This window comes from Gymnodraco acuticeps, unplaced genomic scaffold (assembly GCF_902827175.1).
Source record: "Gymnodraco acuticeps unplaced genomic scaffold, fGymAcu1.1, whole genome shotgun sequence".
In the NCBI taxonomy this organism is placed as follows: Eukaryota; Metazoa; Chordata; class Actinopteri; order Perciformes; family Bathydraconidae; genus Gymnodraco; species Gymnodraco acuticeps.
This window is the reverse complement of record NW_022991632.1, coordinates 543,022-563,118: the sequence shown is the minus strand read 5'-3', so window position 1 is coordinate 563,118 and position 20,097 is coordinate 543,022. Positions and strand designations below refer to the sequence as shown.

Genomic DNA, 20,097 nt, shown 5'->3' with positions numbered 1-20,097 from the left:
TTTACGCAGGTGTTTACGTTTTCCTACTTCCGTAGCTGCCTAAAAGCGAAATGACGTTTCTAATCTAACGTTAAATCCAACAAATTGAGTGGAAACCCTCGGTCATGTTTCTCCTTTTTAACTAATCGTTGAGTTTCAGATATGCCTGACAGATAAATATTACTGAGGTCGTTTGCTGCCCACTATTGGCGCTGTATCGCGAGTTTTCCTCATCTTCCATCGCAGCAAAGCTAAAGCTAAAGCTAGCGCTGTGTTAGCTGCGGGGCAGTGGACATAATTTGAATAATCATCGCCTGATCCGCATTTTATTCAGTGTAAATTTAGATATCACATAAGGCAGTCATGGCCACTAGGCGTCTGACCGATGCCTTCTTGTTAATGCGGAACAATGCGATCCAAAACCGGCAGATATTGGCTGAGCAAGTGAGTACATACGACCCCCGTCTGAGTACACGTAGCAATGCTGCGGTGAGTTGTCTGCATCGTTTTGACATTTTACTTTGTGTGTTGTGTGCATTTAGCCAGTCACTGAGCTGTCTTAGCTAGATACAGTATATATAGTACTATAAGTATAGTAGTAGTTAGTGGTATAGTTGTATTTCACACATAGGGCTAATTGTTTCATGTGACTCAGTGATGGAGGAGGATGGAGTGCAAGGATATATTTTTCAGCTCGTAATAGCTAAATGCTTTAAGTAAACATTGGAGAAAATCTATATATTAGTCAGCAATTGCTAATTTCAAAGATAAAATACGTTGACAGCATATGTTGGGTGTGTTTTTGTAAAAGATAATGCATGTTTTTGATGTCCACATTATGCTCCTCTAGCAATACGTTTGCTGTGGCCACTGTATAAAGTCAAAATGCTGTTAAAATATCCTGAAATATTGAAACTAATATTTATGAAGGTGGTTTATTTAAATCTATTGAAGCTATTATTTAAAAAATGAATTTAACCATGAAAATGTTAAAGTTAACTGTATTTATTGTAGATCACATCTGGCCAGACACCATTGTTGCTGTGTATCTCTGTGTCTTTATGTGTATCCTTATCTCACTCAGTTTTAATTTCAATTTAATTCAAATATCTTAGAGAAAATACCACAACATAGCTGCCCACTGCTCCTAGTACTAGACTCCTGGAACTATGGGTTAAAAGCAGAGAACACATTTCACTGTGTGCTCTGCATGTGTGACCATTTAAGAGGGTTTCATCCCTCCCAATATTATTATTTTATTATTACATGACATACATAGGTTTCACATATGCAGGTCCTATGTTATACTGATTAAGACCATTATTTCTTTATTAAACAATCCAATACCAAACATGAATGTGACTGTGTAGGACATATGCATATTATGCTGATGTCCCGTTACATCCTCTCTCTCTGTTTGTTGTCTCTTTTTGTTAAAGGGGAATTTTATTTTACATACCACACTGATGGGAAATGTGATGTTGGGTCTCAGCAAATGTATCACATATTTTAAGCTTGAGCAGTTCACACAGCTCTCCTGTGTTTGCGCAGAAGTTCACCTCACCTCTCCAGGTGCAGGGCACAGTGAGCAGGTGCAGGGTGTGTGCAATCATTCACACCCAATTGTGAAGATTTTAACCAGTTAACTGCTTGCTTGCTGAAGTAGATTTACTTCTGCCAACTTGTACTCTAGGCCTGGGTATGTTGTAACTTGTTTTATTTAAGGAAGTAAAACATTTGATTCTTGATAGAAGTTAAAGGGTACAACGTTTCACAGGAAATGCCTTTATTTTGAAGTGCAAGTATGTGTCCTCCTCTGACACCTTCCTGTTATGAAAATTGAATACGAGCTTGTCGAGTGCATTTTCTCTGTCTTCCACCGTTCTTGTTGGAAACTGTTTAATGAATATAAAGTAAAAGTTCAGTTTGGATAAGACTGCGCTTGGTTCTTCATTCGAAGCTTCTATTACACAACAGGGTATCAGTTTACAAAACACGATACCAGTATTACACCAGAGCGTACTTCATTTGCGAAGTACTTCATTTGATACCTACTTTTGTAGCCCTTTCACATACAGTATATCATGATGGAAACTCAGTATGACTGTGGTTGTGCTTGACTTTACCACCACAGTCTTGTATCTGCTGCGGTAGCGGGCCAATCACTTGTTGCAATAAATCTAATAATTCTTGCAGTGATTGGCTGCGAGCAGAACCTTACAAAGAACCCTTTGTTCGGCATGAGTACAAAAAGGATCAAATTCTAATTAGTTATATCAACGTTTTTGATACAACTTGTTACTGGTTTCATTCTGCCGTCATCTTAAAAGTATCAATTTCCAATACCCAGCCCTGTTGTACACCCAGAGGCACTGAACACATCGCTGTGTTTTTGCATATTGCATATTTGGATATCGCTATCCAAATATGCAAAAATGTGCTTCTGAATTAAAGGTTATAATATACGCACAGACTTCTCCTAACCTGAGGTGAGGCCATTTAGGTACAAATATGTCATGCAATGGTGCAACTGCTGTTTTTGCCATATTCACTCATAAAGTTTAATAATACACAATTCTAAAAGCTGTGGTGAGAAATAGTGAAAGGGTCATGAATAAAACACCTGTATTCAGATGGTCTCCTCTGGTGTAAAGACTCACTCACTCTTTAATTAGACCTCCATTGACCCTTCACAGAACTAGGGTTGCAAAGGGGCGGAAAGTTTCCATGGGAAGTTAAGCTGGGGAATTTTGGAAATATTCGATGCAAAATTAAACAAAAAAACATGACATTTCAACAAATGTAAAACGTTTTTTTTAAGTAGAACAGAACAAGTTTTAATTATTTTATTGAACAATTATTTGTTTCATTGAAGAACGAAAACAGGAATGTTGAGTTAAATGTTACTCATCCCCCCCAACCCCACTCATTAAAAAATGAACAAAAATGCACCCCCATCCAAAAATCCCCTCAAAGTCCCATTCAAAATGTTAAATGAAAAGAGCCCTTCTCCCTCCAAAAAGTCCCATTAAACATGCAAATCTTCCTTCAAGCAATCCTCTGCATTTTTGCTAAACCCTTTCAGTCAATGGGCTCTTCCTGGGCCTCATCAACATCACACTCTGAGTCTTCCTCTGCAGTGTCACTGTCCAGCCTTGTTGAGGATGGCTCTGTGTCAGGCTCAAAGAGCCTTAGGTTTGCCCGAATGCCAACCAGTTGTTCCACTCTCACATTTGTGAGCCTGTTGCGAACCTTTGTGTGGTCTCAATAGCCATGCAGTAAGCACTGTGCTATGGCATGGATATTCAAGTGTACTTGAATGGCATCTGTTTGTTTTAGTCAAGATTATGCTAAAATATACTTTCCCCAACTAAATTTAAGATCCCTATGAAGAGCCAACCTTCAATTTTGAAAATTCCCAGTTTATTCCCATAAATTCCCGTTTATTCCCGCTAATCCCCGTGGAAAGTTTCCATCTTTGAAAATTCCCGGAATTGTGCAACCCTACACAGAACACACATTACACTGTTCCAACCACACTATGTGTCATGTAACATATAACGTTTGTGTCTTACTATCGTATTTGTCTTCCAGTGTCTGTTTTGTCCCAATGTCCCTGTATCAGAGTTCATTCATAGGTGCTGTAAAACTGTGTTCTATCTGCACTTTCCAACCAAGGTCACAGATTAGATTTACATTAGCCAGTGTTGAGATTATGATTCATTCTTTTTACAGTAATGCAGTTATAACATTTATTCACAAAGACTGAAATATATTTGCAGTGACTAAAAGGCACTGAATCAACTAAAACAACAGTGTTTGCCATTAGAAGACACACACTCAACTTGTTAAAGCTGTTTTAAAATAACTGGCTTTGCCAGAAAGCACAAGAGGCTCTAATAAAGCTAGAAATCTAGGTGTAGTGATGGACTCAGACCTGAATTTCAACAGTTATTAAATCTGCATACTATCACCCGAAGGACTTAGAAAAGCTTGTCCATGCTTTCATCTTTAGTAGACTCGACTACTGCAATAGTGTATTCACAGGGCTGACAAAAAAATCCATCAGAAAGCTGCAGCTGATTCAGAACGCTGCTGCACGAGTCCTCCTCCTTATTATCTTTGCCTTTTTAAATGCCTGTTGTAAAATGCCATTATATAATGTGTTTTTACTGTATTTATTCTTAAATGTATTTTATTTTGTAAAGCACTTTGAATTGTCGCGTACTGAAAGGTGCTATATAAATAAACTTGTCTTGCCTTGTCAGTTCAAAAAAGACAAGACACAAGAGACATATTTATCCAAAAATAAGGCCCAGTCTGTTTCATATTCTATTACATATTTAAGTCCTGCTCTTTTTTGCTTTTTGTTTCTTACACCTAATGTTTTTTTTAAAGTGAAATCATTTGCACATATTTTCTAGATAAATGTGATGTAGCCCATCTTTGCATTCACTCTAGATTTACACTTATGCACATACACACATGTAAACTCAGGACACATGATGCTCAATCCAACTGCCAGAGATGATGTACCTCTGCTGTACAGCAATTATAATGTTATACTTCAAATGTATTAGTTATATACAGTAGGGATGCAAAATAACTTTTCTGGTATTAACTGCTGATTTTTCTGGGGCTAACTTTCTGTTACTTCTGTCCTTCTCTCCTTTTCCTTGTTTTCTATTGGATGGGACCATCTGCTATCTGCCAATCATATTAGGAGCTCGATGAGGTACTGTTCTTTCCCTTTAATTATTTACACCAAAACATGTTGATGCATCATCATATTGACTTATTTTAGAAAACGCTTTTAATGGAATCATTTATAATTTGTGTTTTCAAGTTGGCTGACGACCGAATGGCCCTGGTGTCAGGGATTAGTCTGGATCCTGAAGCAGCCATCGGCGTCACAAAGAGGCTGCCTCCCAAATGGACGGAGGGGATTGAGGAGGTGAAACACTTAAGATTAAAGCAGAAATATATAGACGTATCTGTTAAAGGTTGACATATAAATACAGTATCCCTCTTTGTAAGAACAAATACTCAAAAATGCATCTGTTCCTGTATATTAAAACAGGTTAAGTCGTCTGTATGAGTAATGTCACATGGCTTTCAACCGCTGTGTATTCCCTTTCAGATCCAGTATGAAATCACTCGGGTTCGGCAGAAGATGAAGGATCTGGCTTTACTTCATGACAAGCATATGAATCGACCTACACTTGATGACAGTAGTGAGGAAGAGCATGCCATAGAAATCACTACTCAGGAGATAACACAGGTACAGACATTTACCAGAAACAGAGATAATGCTTTTAGAAATAATAATACAATTGCTATCTTTCCAATGCTTTTAGGATTTGGAAAATATATATTTTAGAAAACAGAATATGGGCACTAGTTTGGAAAAAATATTTTCCATCCTCCTTTTTCATACTTATCCAGACCTGGAACAAGTTTTAGCTTGAGCCCAAAGTCATATAAGCATAATAGTCTGTGGTGTTGATTTCATGTTAAGTGTTTGAAAGGAAACCAGTAGCTGTTCACTCACTATCTTTGTGTTGATTGCAGATGTTTCACCGGTGCCAGCGAGCTGTGACGGGGCTGCAGACTCGCTGTGGCCACTGTACCGAGCAGGAGGAGAGGCTGCTGAGAAACGTGGTGTCCTCGCTGGCTCAGAGCCTGCAGGAGCTCTCCACCAACTTCAGGCACACGCAGTCCGGCTACTTAAAACGTAAGGACTGCATGGAAGCTATGATTGCATTACATTCATTAAGCTGACGCTTTTATTCATACAATAAGTGCAAAAACCATAAAGAATCCAACTCCGAACAACAAGGGAAGTGCAGATATATTCACTTCAGGCAAGATCATACCATAGTTAGTGCTGATGAATTAGTTACAAGGCCTACATGAAGTAGTAAGTATTAAAAGTACTTTATTTTTTCTGCAAGAACTTAATCGCCAAGGTACAATCTAAATAGATGCGTTTTCAGTTTGCGACGGAAGATATGCAGAGTTTCTGCTGATTGGTGTTTCTGAATTCTCATCCTGCCTCTCAGATATTTGTAACAATTAACAAGATTATAGCTCATGTTTTTATCTTCAAGTTGTTCGTTTGGGTTGATTATTGGTTTATAATCCAGGTATGAAGAATCGTGAGGAGAGATCAAAGCACTTTTTTGACTCTGGACCCCTAATGGAAGAGGATGAAGATTTAGCTGTATATGACAAGGTGACTATCCAATAACATGTATTTACTCATTCAAGTAAACCTAATTTAAGAGTTTAATAGAGAACAATTAAAGGGGATACTTTATATTAGAAACATGAGACAGACAAGATAAGAAAAAGCAACATCCATTAAAAGCCTTAATACCCATTGAGTTATTAATGCAGGTCTACTGTGTCATGTTATCACTTTCCATATGGGTGGAACAAAATATGTAATGCTGGTTTTTCTTTCCTTTTCAGTTAAATTAAAACATAATGTGTGTTATTTAAGAGGGAGATTACATGTCTAATTGTGTTACATAAAATCACCTACTTCTATTAATTCTTTCAATCAGGGGTTCACAGACGACCAGCTGATGCTGGTGGAGCAGAACACAGTTATGGTGGAGGAACGAGAGAGGGAGATCCGACAGATAGTGCAGTCCATCTCAGATCTGAATGAGATATTCCGGGACTTGGCTGGAATGGTGGTGGAACAGGTATTTTAAGAAGTCCTGACACAATAACACACAGAAATAATAAATAGGCTTTATAAGAATTATGGCATGAGGTTGTCCGTGAGTTGCCCTAATGACTTCCACAATTAAAGCATTTTGATGTTTCATATGTGTAACAACAGAGCTTGAAGGACAATTACTGAACTACTGAAGTCACTGCCTATCACTAAATACCACATTACCTTTGTGTAAAATAACTAAAATGATTTTCCTCTGCTAACAATACTCTTATTTTCCCTATAGGGCACCGTTCTCGACAGAATTGACTTCAATGTGGAGCAGGCTTGTGTGAAAACAGAAGAGGGAGTGAAACAGTTACAAAAGGTAAATGCAAAGTGCTCATGTCCTGATACACATTTTCACTTTTTTAGCTAGGTGATAGTCACCATTCTTTTTAAATCTTTTGTCACACTTGTACAGATGCTAATAATTTTTCCAACTTCAGGGGAAAACAAAAAGACGATTTTAAGCGACTAAAGATAGCGTTATGATTTTAATTTACCATGAATTACAAACCTTTTAAACAATCATCTCTGTTTTGATCTCAATTCACTGCATGATGGAAAGAAGCTCAATGATTTGCCTTTCATTCATTCATTAGATGAAAAGACAGCAAAATACAGTGTTTGACATTTTTTGTTTTAATTTCCTTTGCAGGCGGAACAGTATCAGAAGAAAAACCGAAAGATGCTGGTCATTTTGATCCTCTTCGTCATAGTCATGGTTCTAATTGTTATACTTTTTGGAACAAAGTTTTAATTGTCCATTCCTCTGGCTTTTGTTTTCTGTGTGGGTGTTTGTTGTGCATCTGTGTGGACTTGGACTTGCTCTCAGTTCTGCTCAAAACAAAGCTGACTGCCTTTCATACCCAGCAGGAAACGTCAAGAAGATTTCCTCGTCCCCTTAACAGGTGCACTTTGGGCTGTGTGGAGATAATAGGTTGATTTTAATGAAAGACACAATCAATCTGTCTGAGCCCTGGCTATTTTATCAAGTGTCTCGCACCCAAATCACCAAGACTCTGTGACAGAAGTTTGTTGAGCCTGACTATGTTGACATATGTGTCTTAACAAATCAAAAAGAACGTTGGTGTTTTAAGACCAATGTTTAAATCCTAAAGCAGAGTGTTATAATTTCTGTCCAGTTTAATCTAAAGTCATTTTGTTTCTGTGAGGAACGTTTGACAAGTAAGAATGTTTGTGAAACGGAAATATGCAGTTATTTCATTTCACTGCAAATCCATGTTCATTCCGATAGTACATTTATGTCCTGGCTCAGTATTGTTCCTTGAAAGAGTATTTAGTATTTGGACGATAGCAGATTTAATTAGAATAGTCTTCTTCTTTTTTTGGTTTAAGGACCATCTATTTTTGTATCCCTTTACTCCACAATTGAAAAATAATACTAAGATTATTGTACTTTTGAAATCATTACATATGCTGCACTTTTGAATGAGTGAAGGAGGTTATGCTTGCAGTTTGTTTGATAGTAAGCAGGATAACGAAAAGACTACTGGCCCGAATTTCATGAAACTTGGTGGAAAGGTGTAGCATGGGCTAAGGAACATTACATTTTGGATCATATCCAAATCACAAAGCGGATACATTATTTGTCCTTTCATTACCGTTGCGATATTTGGCCTGTGCCCTCCCAGTAGTTTATGTTTTAAAGGTCCTTGCTTACAGTGCTACCTTTTTAAAACCCTTGCAGTTTGCACATATTGAGGCCTGAGGGGAGAAGGGTGGTTTTGTCATGGATGTAATGCTACTGACGTCAGTATGATGAAAATAATTATTTATTTTTTAATAACTTCAAGAATCAAGAGGTTCAGAGGTGTTCTGTCTGTTGCAGAATGACTTTATATATCTGTAGTCTACATGAAACGGTTGTTATTGTTCACTCCATTGAGAAAATGGTGATGTCGACCAACACAAGCAGACGAATGAAGACACTTGTGATTTTCTTTTCAGGTCGAACACTTTACATTTCAGTTGGCTGTGTTTGAATTTCTTTACATGTTCTTGTGTTCTGTAAGATGGATGCGCTGATTTATGAAGAGCTTTATTTAACATATCTGTGCTCAAATCTACACTTTATACACCTGTCAAATCATCTTTGTCATTGATGTAAAGTTATGTGTGAACAATTGTTATGTCTTAGTGGTACTCTACTTAAGTTTTGTTTTCCAACAAACAGGTGAGGAGACTGCAACGATTTTTAAAATAAACCTGGAACATAAATGTGTTTTGTGTGTTTTGAACGGCAGCCTTGATGCAAAGATACCACTTACACAATTGGGTGATCTAATGACTTAATTATATTAACTATTTATTTACTCATAAATTATTACTGATAAATCATTTAAATCGCTTTTAATTTGGGGATTTGCTGCTCATCTCTGTTTTATAGCATCATAAATGAAATGCTGTACAATAAAATATAGAATCAACTTCAATGAAGGATAATATAAAACATAATTTACAGTGAAATAGTATTATAGTAGTTTAGTGCAACAGCATAACAGAATAATACAAATTATATAATATTATGCAGTAGTGGTACACTTTACTATTACAGTGTACTACATAAGTAGGCTACAAGTAAGTATATTAAAATATAACAGCAAAGTGTTTCATGTTTATATTTTTTAAGGGTTACATAATTATTCAAGACTGTTCATTGTGTGGTGCAAAGTGTTTCAGAATTCATTTCTTGTCACGTCCTGTAACCCGGAAGCTAAGTATGTTTTACTCAAATGTCAAATTAAAAGCCTTGTATATTCCCAACCCTGACAATACTGAGTAGCAGACTTTACACCAAATGAGCGACTGTATGTAGCTACCAACCATGACTTGTGCAGGATAAGTTAACGACCCGTTCCCGGTTGAAGACAGTTTGTTTGCGGAGACATTTTCTCAGAACACCGTGTACACTTTGTCCGGCCAGCAGCTGAACATCAGACAGGTGTTCGGGGCCAGCCTCGGCATGGCCCCGGGTCTGGGAATCTGTAAGAAAAGACAGCTTGGTTTATAATGGCGTTATAAAAACATATCAGCTATACCAGGTTAAGCATTATCTAACGATGTGGGGTGTATTCTGGTGTGCATAATGTTACACCTGTGTGGTTACCAGGGCCGGCCCTAGACATTTGGGGGCCCTAAGCGAGCTTTGGCTTAGGGGCCCCCCTCACTCTAGCGCGTTCTCACTACACACAACACGGAACTAACTTTTGTCTTATGATGTTAGCATAAGCACATCAATTGTATAAATAAGCATGTAAACACCATGGACCTAACCTCCTCTAGGGGGGTCAGGGACATGCTCCCCCTGGAAGATTTTTTTTAAATATTGAAGTTAAAGCATCAATCTGGTGCACTTTGAGAGCAAAATTAAGAGATCTATGGATACATCTCTCAACACCCATATGAAACAGAACTGTAAACAGATTTTCCTTTATGGATATTTTACAAATCACTCCCCTTTCAAACGGTATTCTTGTTTTACTGTCATATAGTATTTCATAACTGTTTTTCATGTATTCTCTCTGGCTGTCCATCTCATAATGTTCACATATAAACTAGCTGTCAATAGGAATAACATTCAGAAGAATTATAATTTCATGCAAAAATCTGTCACAAAGAGAGGTTGCACATTTAAATTCAGGTGTTGTTATGGCAACGTCAGTGGTCAAAAAGCCACATTGACTGCTGCAAATACGTTCAAACATGCTGTCGACACGTAAAGCAGTGGCAACTATGCCGCCATTTCAGCTGACTTTTTCTCAGAAATACTGTCACATAACATCCATATATTTCAGTGCTAGGTTGATGCTTAGCTAAGCTAACTATGAAACACTTTAACTGACAGGACTCGGGATCAACTGTGTACTGTAAGGTAGCTTCTAGCTTCATGTCGAACAGTAAGTCAACATTTTCTTTGAGCTTTCTTTGAAATTACCAGGGGCCTCATTTATAACGCTGTGCGTAGGATTCACGTGGGAAGGTTGCTTACGTAGTAGAAATCCAAAAAATAGGTACAGACATTTTCCGATTCACAAAACATTGCGTAACGGCAAGGGAAGTGTGTACGGCACGTCCTACGCCTGTTTCCCTTTATAAATCACAATCGACTCGAAATGCGGCGCAGCTTTACGTAACGCCCATATTTACCTATAAATAGTCAAAGAAACGCCCATTCATTCATTCATTTTGACTGACTTTATGAAGAAGATCGCAGGAAATTACGACAGAACAGCTAAAAAAGACATCTCACACCGTGTCAGATTTTGGTTATTTTGGGGAGGTCGAGATAAATCATATTGTTTGGTGGATGCAGTTTGAACCAGAGTAGCAGCATGGAGGTCGGATCGTCACCAAAATAAATAAGTGATCCGAAAAAGGTTAATGACAACAAAAATACACATAACCTTCCTCAGGCAGTGTGTTTGTACCGGGGACAGGAGACACCCCCTTGATGAGAAACTCTAAGAAATGATCGGGGAATCCCTCCGGAGTGGAGTCATGACGACTGGATCTGAATTGTTTTTTTGTATTTGGTGGTTTGTGTTCCAGCTTTCGATCAGCAACTATATATCCATAATCCACCAGTTAAAGGAAATACAACTAATGTGTTGTGTTATATTAGCTGTACAATTTACCACATATGGTGTTCTTAGTTTCCATACCTCCTGTGTTTTACGAGCGACTTATCAAGTCTTGGCAAACGGCATAAAACACGATTAAACGTGATAGTATAAAACCATGCTCGTATCTACAACCTATAGAAATGCAAAACGACGTCAGTTTAGACGTAATTCTGTCCTCCTGCTTACCGCATCATTTATGAGAAAACATTTCATAACATTAACACAACATATTCGAGGTGGTTTTAAATAACTTATCCGCATTTATTTATTTATCCAAGTTATGTTTTTGTGTGCACTGAGGAGTCGCAAACAGGCGTTTGTTTAATCATTTTAAGATTGGCTTTAATCAATGTTTGAAAATGAATTCTTCATATATGATAAATGAGAGGTAACATTTTATTTATGGTATTATTTCCACATATTTCTCTCCATTCTTCCTTCTGCCAACGGTGTCGCAGTTTCTCGTCTCTCCCGTTTTTGTGCTTAGTGCGTACGCATGGGTTAGAGCAGTGATTCTCAAACTTTTTTCAATAATGTACCCCCTTTGAAAAGAAAATTCAGCCATGTACCCCCTGATCAGCGCAAAAACAATTTGTTAGGGAAGAAATGCCTATATAAAGAGGTACAGTACAGTGCTGCACCATCGGTGTCTGATTTATTAAAACAACAACCTTGTAACTGAGAAACACTTAAATGCTACATTTCAAATGTTTACAATCCATCACTAAATTCATGGGAAACCAATTTTAACATCATGCAATAACACTAAGACGACATTAGTTGCATTGAACTGATCTTTTTAATAAGTTATACTTACAATGTAATGAGAAACATGGGCTTGTGCTTCACTGAGGATCTTTGTCATGCTGACAGGGAGGCCACTGCAGTTATTACACTTCGCGTTTTGAAATATGTTAATATAAACCCACTCTGCTCAAACTTTCTTACTTTTCCTAAAATTGGTATTTATTAATTTTTTCAATTAACATAAAAATAAATCTCACGTACCCCCTGCAGTACTCCAACGTACCCCTAGGGGTCCGCGTACCCCCATTTGAGAACCACTGGGTTAGAGTTTGCGTGGAGGACCGCACATTTTCCCCGTCAAATTAGTATTTTATAAATCGCAAACATTCCGTAGAAACTGGCGTACGCCATTTTTTTTAACGTATATCCCTTTATAAATGAGGCCCCAGGTAACGCTAAAAAACGTTACATTTAGATTGTATGACAAAGTGTTTATTTAATATATCTGGCTAGCTATAGCTACTTGCTAACGGTTTAGCTTACCCACACGATTCAAAGTAACGTCAACGTAGCTGTAATTTATGCTTTGCTTACATGTTCGCATAACTTGGAAGTTTACTGACATTTACATACCTTGTTTACCTGGCTCAAGTGGTGGCTCTGGGGTTGTTGTGTGAGCCACCACTTGTGAATTTTCGTATTTTTTAAGAAAAAACTTTCTTATGTCCATCTTCAAAAACTCTGAGTTCGACTGACAGTTTATTTTAAACATTGTCACAGCTCACAGGATAGGTACCTGTCAGCCAATAAGACAGATGTTTATTTCCATTCAACTCTCTGGTTGGTCTGGTGCCTTGCCTCTGTTGCATTCACTGAACACAGGAAATTACAAACCTGCCGTCCTCTCATGATGAGGTTCAGGTAAAACACGGTTAATGTATTATATGATTGACTCAATAATATAATACATGGCTTTGAGAGTAGGCAATCTAGGCATATTAACAAAATTAATTAAACATATTTATCAAGGCGACGGTGTACTGAGATAAAACAATTTTTAAAAAATTGCTAGGGGGCCCTTAGTGGCTGGGGGCCCTAAGCGGCCGCTTATGTCGCTTAATAGGTCGGTCCGGCTCTGGTGGTTACTTGGAGGAGCAGTCTGTGGAGTTGAGAGGGCAGTGCATCATAGAGCTGGGAGCAGGGACCGGGGTGGTGGGCATCCTGGCAGCACGGCTCGGTTTGTTGTTACCTTTCATTTCTATTTTATTCGTTTTTTGAATAAAAATTATGAGTGCATTTTACGCTCCTGAAAATTACCCGGTGGCTTGTTTTCAGCTATGTTTGCTTGTCCATTGGATAGGTCTCTCTATTTAGCTCACTCTCAAGCCTAGCCTCAGTTTTCCACCAGAGGCGCTGCTGACCTGCTGCAGGTACTACAGCAGGTGCTGCTGTCACTTAACCAGCACTGTTAAACATCCTGAGAATGTCTAAGTACCTGAATATATATCCTTTTTTTTTTATTTGCTGCATCTTTCTGTAAATCAAAACATATAAACATTGGACAATGAGAACAATAATAATATATCTACACCATGATAATAATAAATCCATATCATGTGCAATATTGCTTCTTCAATATTCTGTCAAATGTTCCTCTTTATTACTTTTTCAATATCATTGCCAACATTACTCTCTATCATGCGCATTATACGTTACTTTTTTAGTTTACTAAATGCATCTTACTTTTTTGTTAGTCTGTTTTGTACTGGTGTAAGTGCTTTTTATCTTAATTTTCTACTTTTTTTTTTGTTTACTTACCCATTAAACTCTCTTTATCTAGTGTTATAACCGATACACTTTTCTTTTATGACTGTTAATTACTGTAAACTTGTTTGCAATCTCTGGCACAATCATTCCCTTTCAGATTCATATTATCATTATATCAGTGGCATAAGATAGTTTTAAAATCACATAATATTGTTAATCACAGTTATTTAAACAAAAACTAAATATTGTCTGACACAAGTAGTTATTGTGACAAGCCTATTGACAACACATAGGACTCAAATGGTTCTGATTGTTTCCAGGTGCAGTGTTGACCCTCACAGACCTTCCTACGGTTCTCCCACAGCTTCAGGCCAACGTCTCTGCTAACAGGCCGTCCAGTGGTTGGCCCACATCCCTTCCCAATGTCCTTCCTCTGGACCACATGGACTTCTCTTCTAACTGGGATCTTGTGCTCTGTGCAGATATTATGTACCTCCCAGAGACCTTCCCTCTGCTAAAGGAGACACTAGCTCATCTGTGTAAGAACGGAGCCGTGGCATATCTTTCGTCCAAAATGCGAGAAGAGCATGAGACTTCAGGTTTCTTTGAAGAATATCTCCCAAGAATATTTAATGTGGAGCTTGTGCAGCATGATGACGATCAAAACATTAACATCTACAAGGCATCCCTGAAGAAAGACCAGTGACAGCAGGGACCACCTGCAAGACTTGGCTGTGTTACTGTAATCAACATTTGTGCCTTTAGTAAACATTTATTTTTAAAGAAGTGTTATACAAAATGAACATCTATCATCTTGGATTATCTAATGTCAGTCTTCAACCCAAAATAGGTAGAACGCATTTAAAGCAAATGTTACTTTAGTTTAAGGCGAGACACGGCAGGCAAAAACATCGTTTTTCAAGTACTGGTCAATTTTGAGATTTTGTGCTATTTTGATTCCATAACATGTTTTCTTTCAGGCTTTTGGAAGGAAAACGTACAAAATACACATTTAAGTGTTTATTTTTACTATAGTTTGTCTATTTGCGTCTGTAGATTTCTCCTAAATTCACCAAAAGTTAGCATTCTAACGTAACATAAAGTACCGCGACCGCTGTGTGCACCATGTCAACAGAGGTATCGCTGGAAAGCTGTGTCTCTCCTGCACAATCTCATCGGATCCAAATATCGTCATTTCCTTTGTATCAGCAACCAATCGTGAAAGCACAAAGGGGTCTTAAACCAAGAAACGAAATCTCATTGGCTGGTGTCAATTTCTGACAACGTGATTCGTTCAGATGCGTCACGTGGTGTGCTAAAACACTTCCTGGTTAGCATTCAGCTAGAAATTGAAATCTCAAAATGCCAAAAGAACGGCGAAAAAAACGTTCACAGAGAAGACGACAACAATTGCCACTTGCACGAAGCAAGGTTATTTAAAAAAAATGACCCTGAACATGAAATACCTTCACGGAGTGCGTCGATGCGCAAGCTGTCATCCAAAGAACAGGAAGGTTTAGCTAGCGCCTCACTGCAATCTTTAAAGGTCGTTTTCTCAAAATGAGTTTTTTCTCCTACTCTGAGTTCGAAATTTCAACTTCAGTAGCACGTACATACACCAAACCTTCCAGTTATATTCCTATCAATATTATGAAGGCTTTTACAGAAGGGTTTGTTCATATATAATTCATAGCCTGAATTATACAACATTGTATACCTAAAAACATGGCGAAAATGGATATTTTAGGGCTGTTGACAGTATTTTCTGATATATGGAGTGATAAAAAGAGATATCCAATATCCCTTCTGTAAAAGCCTTAGATACTAATATGACTACAAAATTAAACAATAATTTTTAATCTGGCTATATCCAAAATTCAGATTTCGATTCCTGAAATGTGTTAAAATATGTGCATATTTAATGAGATAATGGATAATTTGCATATTTAAACATGCTATTTCAGAAAACTTGTAATACAAAAGACAATTGCCTTATTGTAAGTAATTAACTGGAGAAATTTCTAGCTGATACCTTTAAGTTAAAAAAATTACCCTATTCACCTGGGGTGTCTCGCGCTGCAACTTGTCACAACTACATCTTGTTACAATGATCTGGATATACAATCTGTAGCAACTTGTTTTTACCGTAACGGAATCCACTTCAGGCTCATAATCACCTGTCAGGTTTTTCTTATGAGTTTATATTTTTTCATTATAACTTTATGTCGTCATTATCATGCTCAATGTATTTTATTGTAACTCACAATTATCTTGATTTACTCGGTCATTAAAGACACATTGCTTTTGAGTTTTTAAAATGTTTTGTGTTGGCGCTTTTAGCAGTACAAGCCAAAATATATCTTGTTCCATTATAATGGAGAGAAGGCAGACATTTCAACAGCATATATTGCCAACAATCTCACAAACAAACCATCTAGATTTAAAGTAACACTACAGATAAATGCAAACATTTTAATTTCAGATTTTGGGGTGAACTGTCCCTTTAAAGGCCCTGAAAACCTAATGTTCTTCATTAGCTGCTCACTGAGTGACCGGGTCCTACATGAACTCTACATATTCTACCAAAGTTATAAAAGATATATGTACTTTTAGAAAATATGTCTGTATTTTTGTATCTTTTAGCATCACATCCTGCATGCATCAGGGTTAAAACCCTTTTGAATGACATGTTTGGATTATTTGTAACTCGTTGCTGAGCCACTTACTATCAGATATCAAACCACACTCGCACAATCCGACACAGTCATTGATTTGTGTTGTTGTGGCTCATATACAGTAGTAATGAATATTTAATGTTATAATAAAATACATTTCAGAGGCTTTAGATCGAAAAACAAAACCCATCCTCACCAAACATCTTCATTATCATGATCAAGCATTGTAGTTCAGAAAGATACAAAACGTTTCTTATTACTGAAACTTAAACTGTGATTACTACTGCAGGTTTACGTCAGCTCAGTCTTGACATTAATTCGAAACCTGGGTCTAATATATAAAAAATAACATTCTCAAACTTAAAACCTGAAACAAAGTTCATCCCCACCCAACTATTCTGTCAACATCAACAGATTGCCCTCCCTGCAGCCTGCTGTCTGTACGCACTTCATCCCCTCTCTCCTGCTCTCTGCTGATGTACAGCATTTCTGTTCACAGAAGGAAAGCCTGTTTGTTACGCTGCAGAGTTTCAAAGAAAGGGAGACAGCCTGTCTCTCCCTCCGCTACAATTCAGCCGACAAAACAGCAGATCACTATCTCCATGCACAGTTTGCTCGCCATCACGCCTCCCACGCGAGTGCCATGCAAAAGTGCGGATCACTGATTTTGTTTTCATTCATGATTATTTGGGGAAAGTTAAGAAAACTGCATTTGAAGAATGTTGATGTAGACCAGAGTGATGTATGAGCAAACAGGAAACCCTGCCAATTATAAAATAAAAAAGTATATTGTCTCTTTTTGCACTAAATCGATTAGTTTGCTTCATGCATTTAGTAGAAAGATTTGAAAGGAGAAAAAAAGAGAAATTATGAAGCTAAAGTTGGGCATTTAAAAACCTAATTATAAAATTCCAGGAGGATGTGCTACAGTGCCATGGGAGTGTGAGTGTGTGCACGTGTGTGTGTGTGTGTGTGTGTGTGTGTGTGTGTGTGTGTGTGTGTGTGTGTGTGTGTGTGTGTGTGTGTGTGTGTGTGTGTGTGTGTGTGTGTGTGTGTGTGTGTGTGTGTGTGTGTGTGTGTGTGGAGTGGGAGGGGGACCTAAAACCAGCGTCCTTTTAAAACAAGTTTTCCTGTTTGTGGATTTCATTAGACCTCTTATCCCCTCATGAGCATCAAGGAAATGTATCTGAAAACTTGAATTAAAGGTACGTGTATCCATCTTTCCATTTCCATTATCTGAATTTCAGGTAAGGCTTCAAATAAATAATCCTTTGTCTACCATGATTCAGATCTGTGCATCAGACCAAAAGATGGAGTTCTGGCGAGAGAATCAGGGACAGTCGCCTCTATACTCCAAATTTGCAACTGTTTCTGGGAGAAATTGTTCACATAGGTGAGTGTAGTGCTCTGCTACTCTTTAAATCATTGGAATTGTGAATACGTTTAAAATGTAAATTTCATTTGTACTTTACTTGACTAAGACAACAACTGACGATACTTTACTTGAATATCTATAGATGGCTGTTTTACATTCCTGATATAAACTGAATAATTTTAAGCAACATACTATTTTAAATTTTGGGATATCAGCATTCGACAATATTATGATGTAAGGTGATAGTAAAAAGAGCCATTTGTGATGAGTTTCTAAAACACATACAAATTAAATGTGATATTGAAGAAGGACATTGCTGGAGCTACTCTAATTTACTGACACATTTTCCATCATTTCACCCGCAGCCACCATGACAGACATCAAGTACCCCATTATCCACTGTACTATGGTGATCAGCCGGAACAAAGCAGGGAGTCCAGTTACTGGACTGTACCGGGATCAAGATCAGGAGGGGCTCCACACGAGTACACTCAATGGACCGACCGAGATCTGGCCACTGCCACATCTTCTCACTTCCCTTTTATTCTAGAGCGGCATGCTCAGCAGCACCAGGACCAGGGAGACCATCAGCCGCAGGAAGCCAGAGACAGAGAGTGGACAGCAGCTCAATCAGCGAGGGAATATGAGAGAGGACTTCTCAGGGAGGAGTGGCAGAGAAGGTGGGAGCCCTGTGGTCCTGTCCGATACAACACGGACGTTTCTGCAAAGAGGAGCGACAGCAGCTATCGGGAGCTGGAAGCTTGGGCAACACGATACAGCCATTCACTTCCAAGGAGGAGACGTATAGAGGCAGAGATGAGGGGCGCCTCTCAGGAGAGCAACAGGGCTCCTGGGAGGGAGAGCAGGAGTGGGACAGATCCTCGTCTGGAAGCGCTGGAACAAGCCAGACAATCTGCAAACATCAGAGAATCAGGACTGTGGGACAGAGGCGGCAGACAACAAGCTCCAAACTATTATACATTACAAACTCCTGCAAGCGACACAAGCAACATGTTGGACATGAAAGAAAAGATTGGCTACCAACAGAGGATGTTCAGCCAACCTCCTGGATACATTGCCCCTCCTCCCTATGACAGCCCACATAAAGGTTCACCTGTGTTGAACCAGTGTGATGTGAGCTGGGAGCAGGAAGGTAAGAGACAAACCTACTTGTCACAGCCTAAACTCAGAAAGCAGGATGTCTGTGTAGATTTGCAGGAGAAAAAGCAGTTTATAAAACAAGCTGGGATGCTAAAAAGCTTTCCAGAGCTTGAAGGACTAAAACACAAACAAAAGGAGACAGGTGCTTTACAGGCAAGAAGCCATTTTAGTGCCCAGGAAACACACATGCAGCACGAGGGTATGTCGTATCTGCAGCAGCCACAAGTGTTACAAGTAGTTGAGAATACAAAGATTAACGAGGAGGAGCCATACTCAAAAGTCATTGAAGGAAGAAAGTTTAGATTAAACAAAAAGACAGGCGGACTGACCATATTTTGCCTGGTGTCGAGAATAGTAGGCACCACAGAAACCCCTTCTTTGCCACTTTGTTCCTTGCAAACAAACACAGAATTGAGAAGTGTTTCAAAAGGTCTATGGGACAATAGTGGCTATAACCAAAAACACAAACTTGCTGATGAGGTAGACTTCAGAGCAACAACACCCACAGAGCAGTCAAATACCTCTGATGCTACAAAGAGGGAGGCACCAACCTGTGTAGAAAGTGAGATGCTTGAGGATACTATAGCTAAGACAGATCTTTTTCCAGCAGAAGCGCAAACAAATAATTTTGATTCTGCATTTGGGAGACAAGTTGCTCAGTCAGTGCCAGTAAAATATCCTTTGTGGAGGGAGCCTATTTTCTCAAGCAGGACTGAAACTGAGAGGTCATCTACGTGTTATAAAGCAGACAGTGAGGACCGAGAATCAGATGTTCTGCTCAACCAAGGGGAATCTGGTGAAGTCCATCCAATTGATGTCGAAGTAAGGAAACTTGACATCAAGAAAAACCCACAATCTGAGGACAGTAATAATCCACTGCTTATCGACGCAACCTGTATTTGTGTTCAAATGGAGCAGATTCCCTCTCCTAAGAAAGAGCATGTTCTGTATTTACACACCCAACACAGTCCGCTTCAATCGACCACCTCTACTGAATGTTTCGAATCAAACAGTCAG

General features: G+C 38.5%; 2 protein-coding genes across 3 annotated transcripts; both read left to right on the top strand.

The window, feature by feature from the left end:
• Positions 1 to 8,950, top strand: stx16 (syntaxin 16). 2 transcript variants are annotated; one of them, XM_034198396.1, is made up of 9 exons: positions 1 to 423; positions 4,703 to 4,714; positions 4,826 to 4,933; positions 5,120 to 5,260; positions 5,551 to 5,713; positions 6,126 to 6,214; positions 6,549 to 6,692; positions 6,954 to 7,034; positions 7,368 to 8,950. In XM_034198396.1, exons 1-9 carry the CDS (start codon positions 343 to 345, stop codon positions 7,467 to 7,469), a joined length of 921 nt encoding a protein of 306 aa, XP_034054287.1. In that variant the 5' UTR covers positions 1 to 342; the 3' UTR covers positions 7,470 to 8,950. The 2 variants fall into 2 exon arrangements, with proteins under 2 accessions (XP_034054287.1, XP_034054286.1); XM_034198395.1 differs by having other exon boundaries at positions 1 to 468.
• A 607-nt stretch (positions 8,951 to 9,557) lies between these two features.
• Positions 9,558 to 14,785, top strand: LOC117534219 (EEF1A lysine methyltransferase 3-like). Its single transcript, XM_034198397.1, is given in 4 exon segments — positions 9,558 to 9,705; positions 10,374 to 10,378; positions 13,186 to 13,339; positions 14,190 to 14,785. Coding segments are annotated over 4 exon segments (693 nt in total). The 3' UTR covers positions 14,576 to 14,785.
• The last annotated feature ends 5,312 nt before the right edge of the window (positions 14,786 to 20,097 follow it).

Excerpts from the sequence above, each read along its gene's own strand:
- stx16 (XM_034198395.1), top strand. The coding sequence starts at position 343 with ATGGCCACTAGGCGTCTGACCGATGCCTTCTTGTTAATGCGGAACAAT. Across the intron at positions 5,261-5,550 it reads CTACTCAGGAGATAACACAG|ATGTTTCACCGGTGCCAGCG; the intron begins GTACAGACATTT and ends TGTTGATTGCAG. Across the intron at positions 6,693-6,953 it reads CTGGAATGGTGGTGGAACAG|GGCACCGTTCTCGACAGAAT; the intron begins GTATTTTAAGAA and ends TTTTCCCTATAG.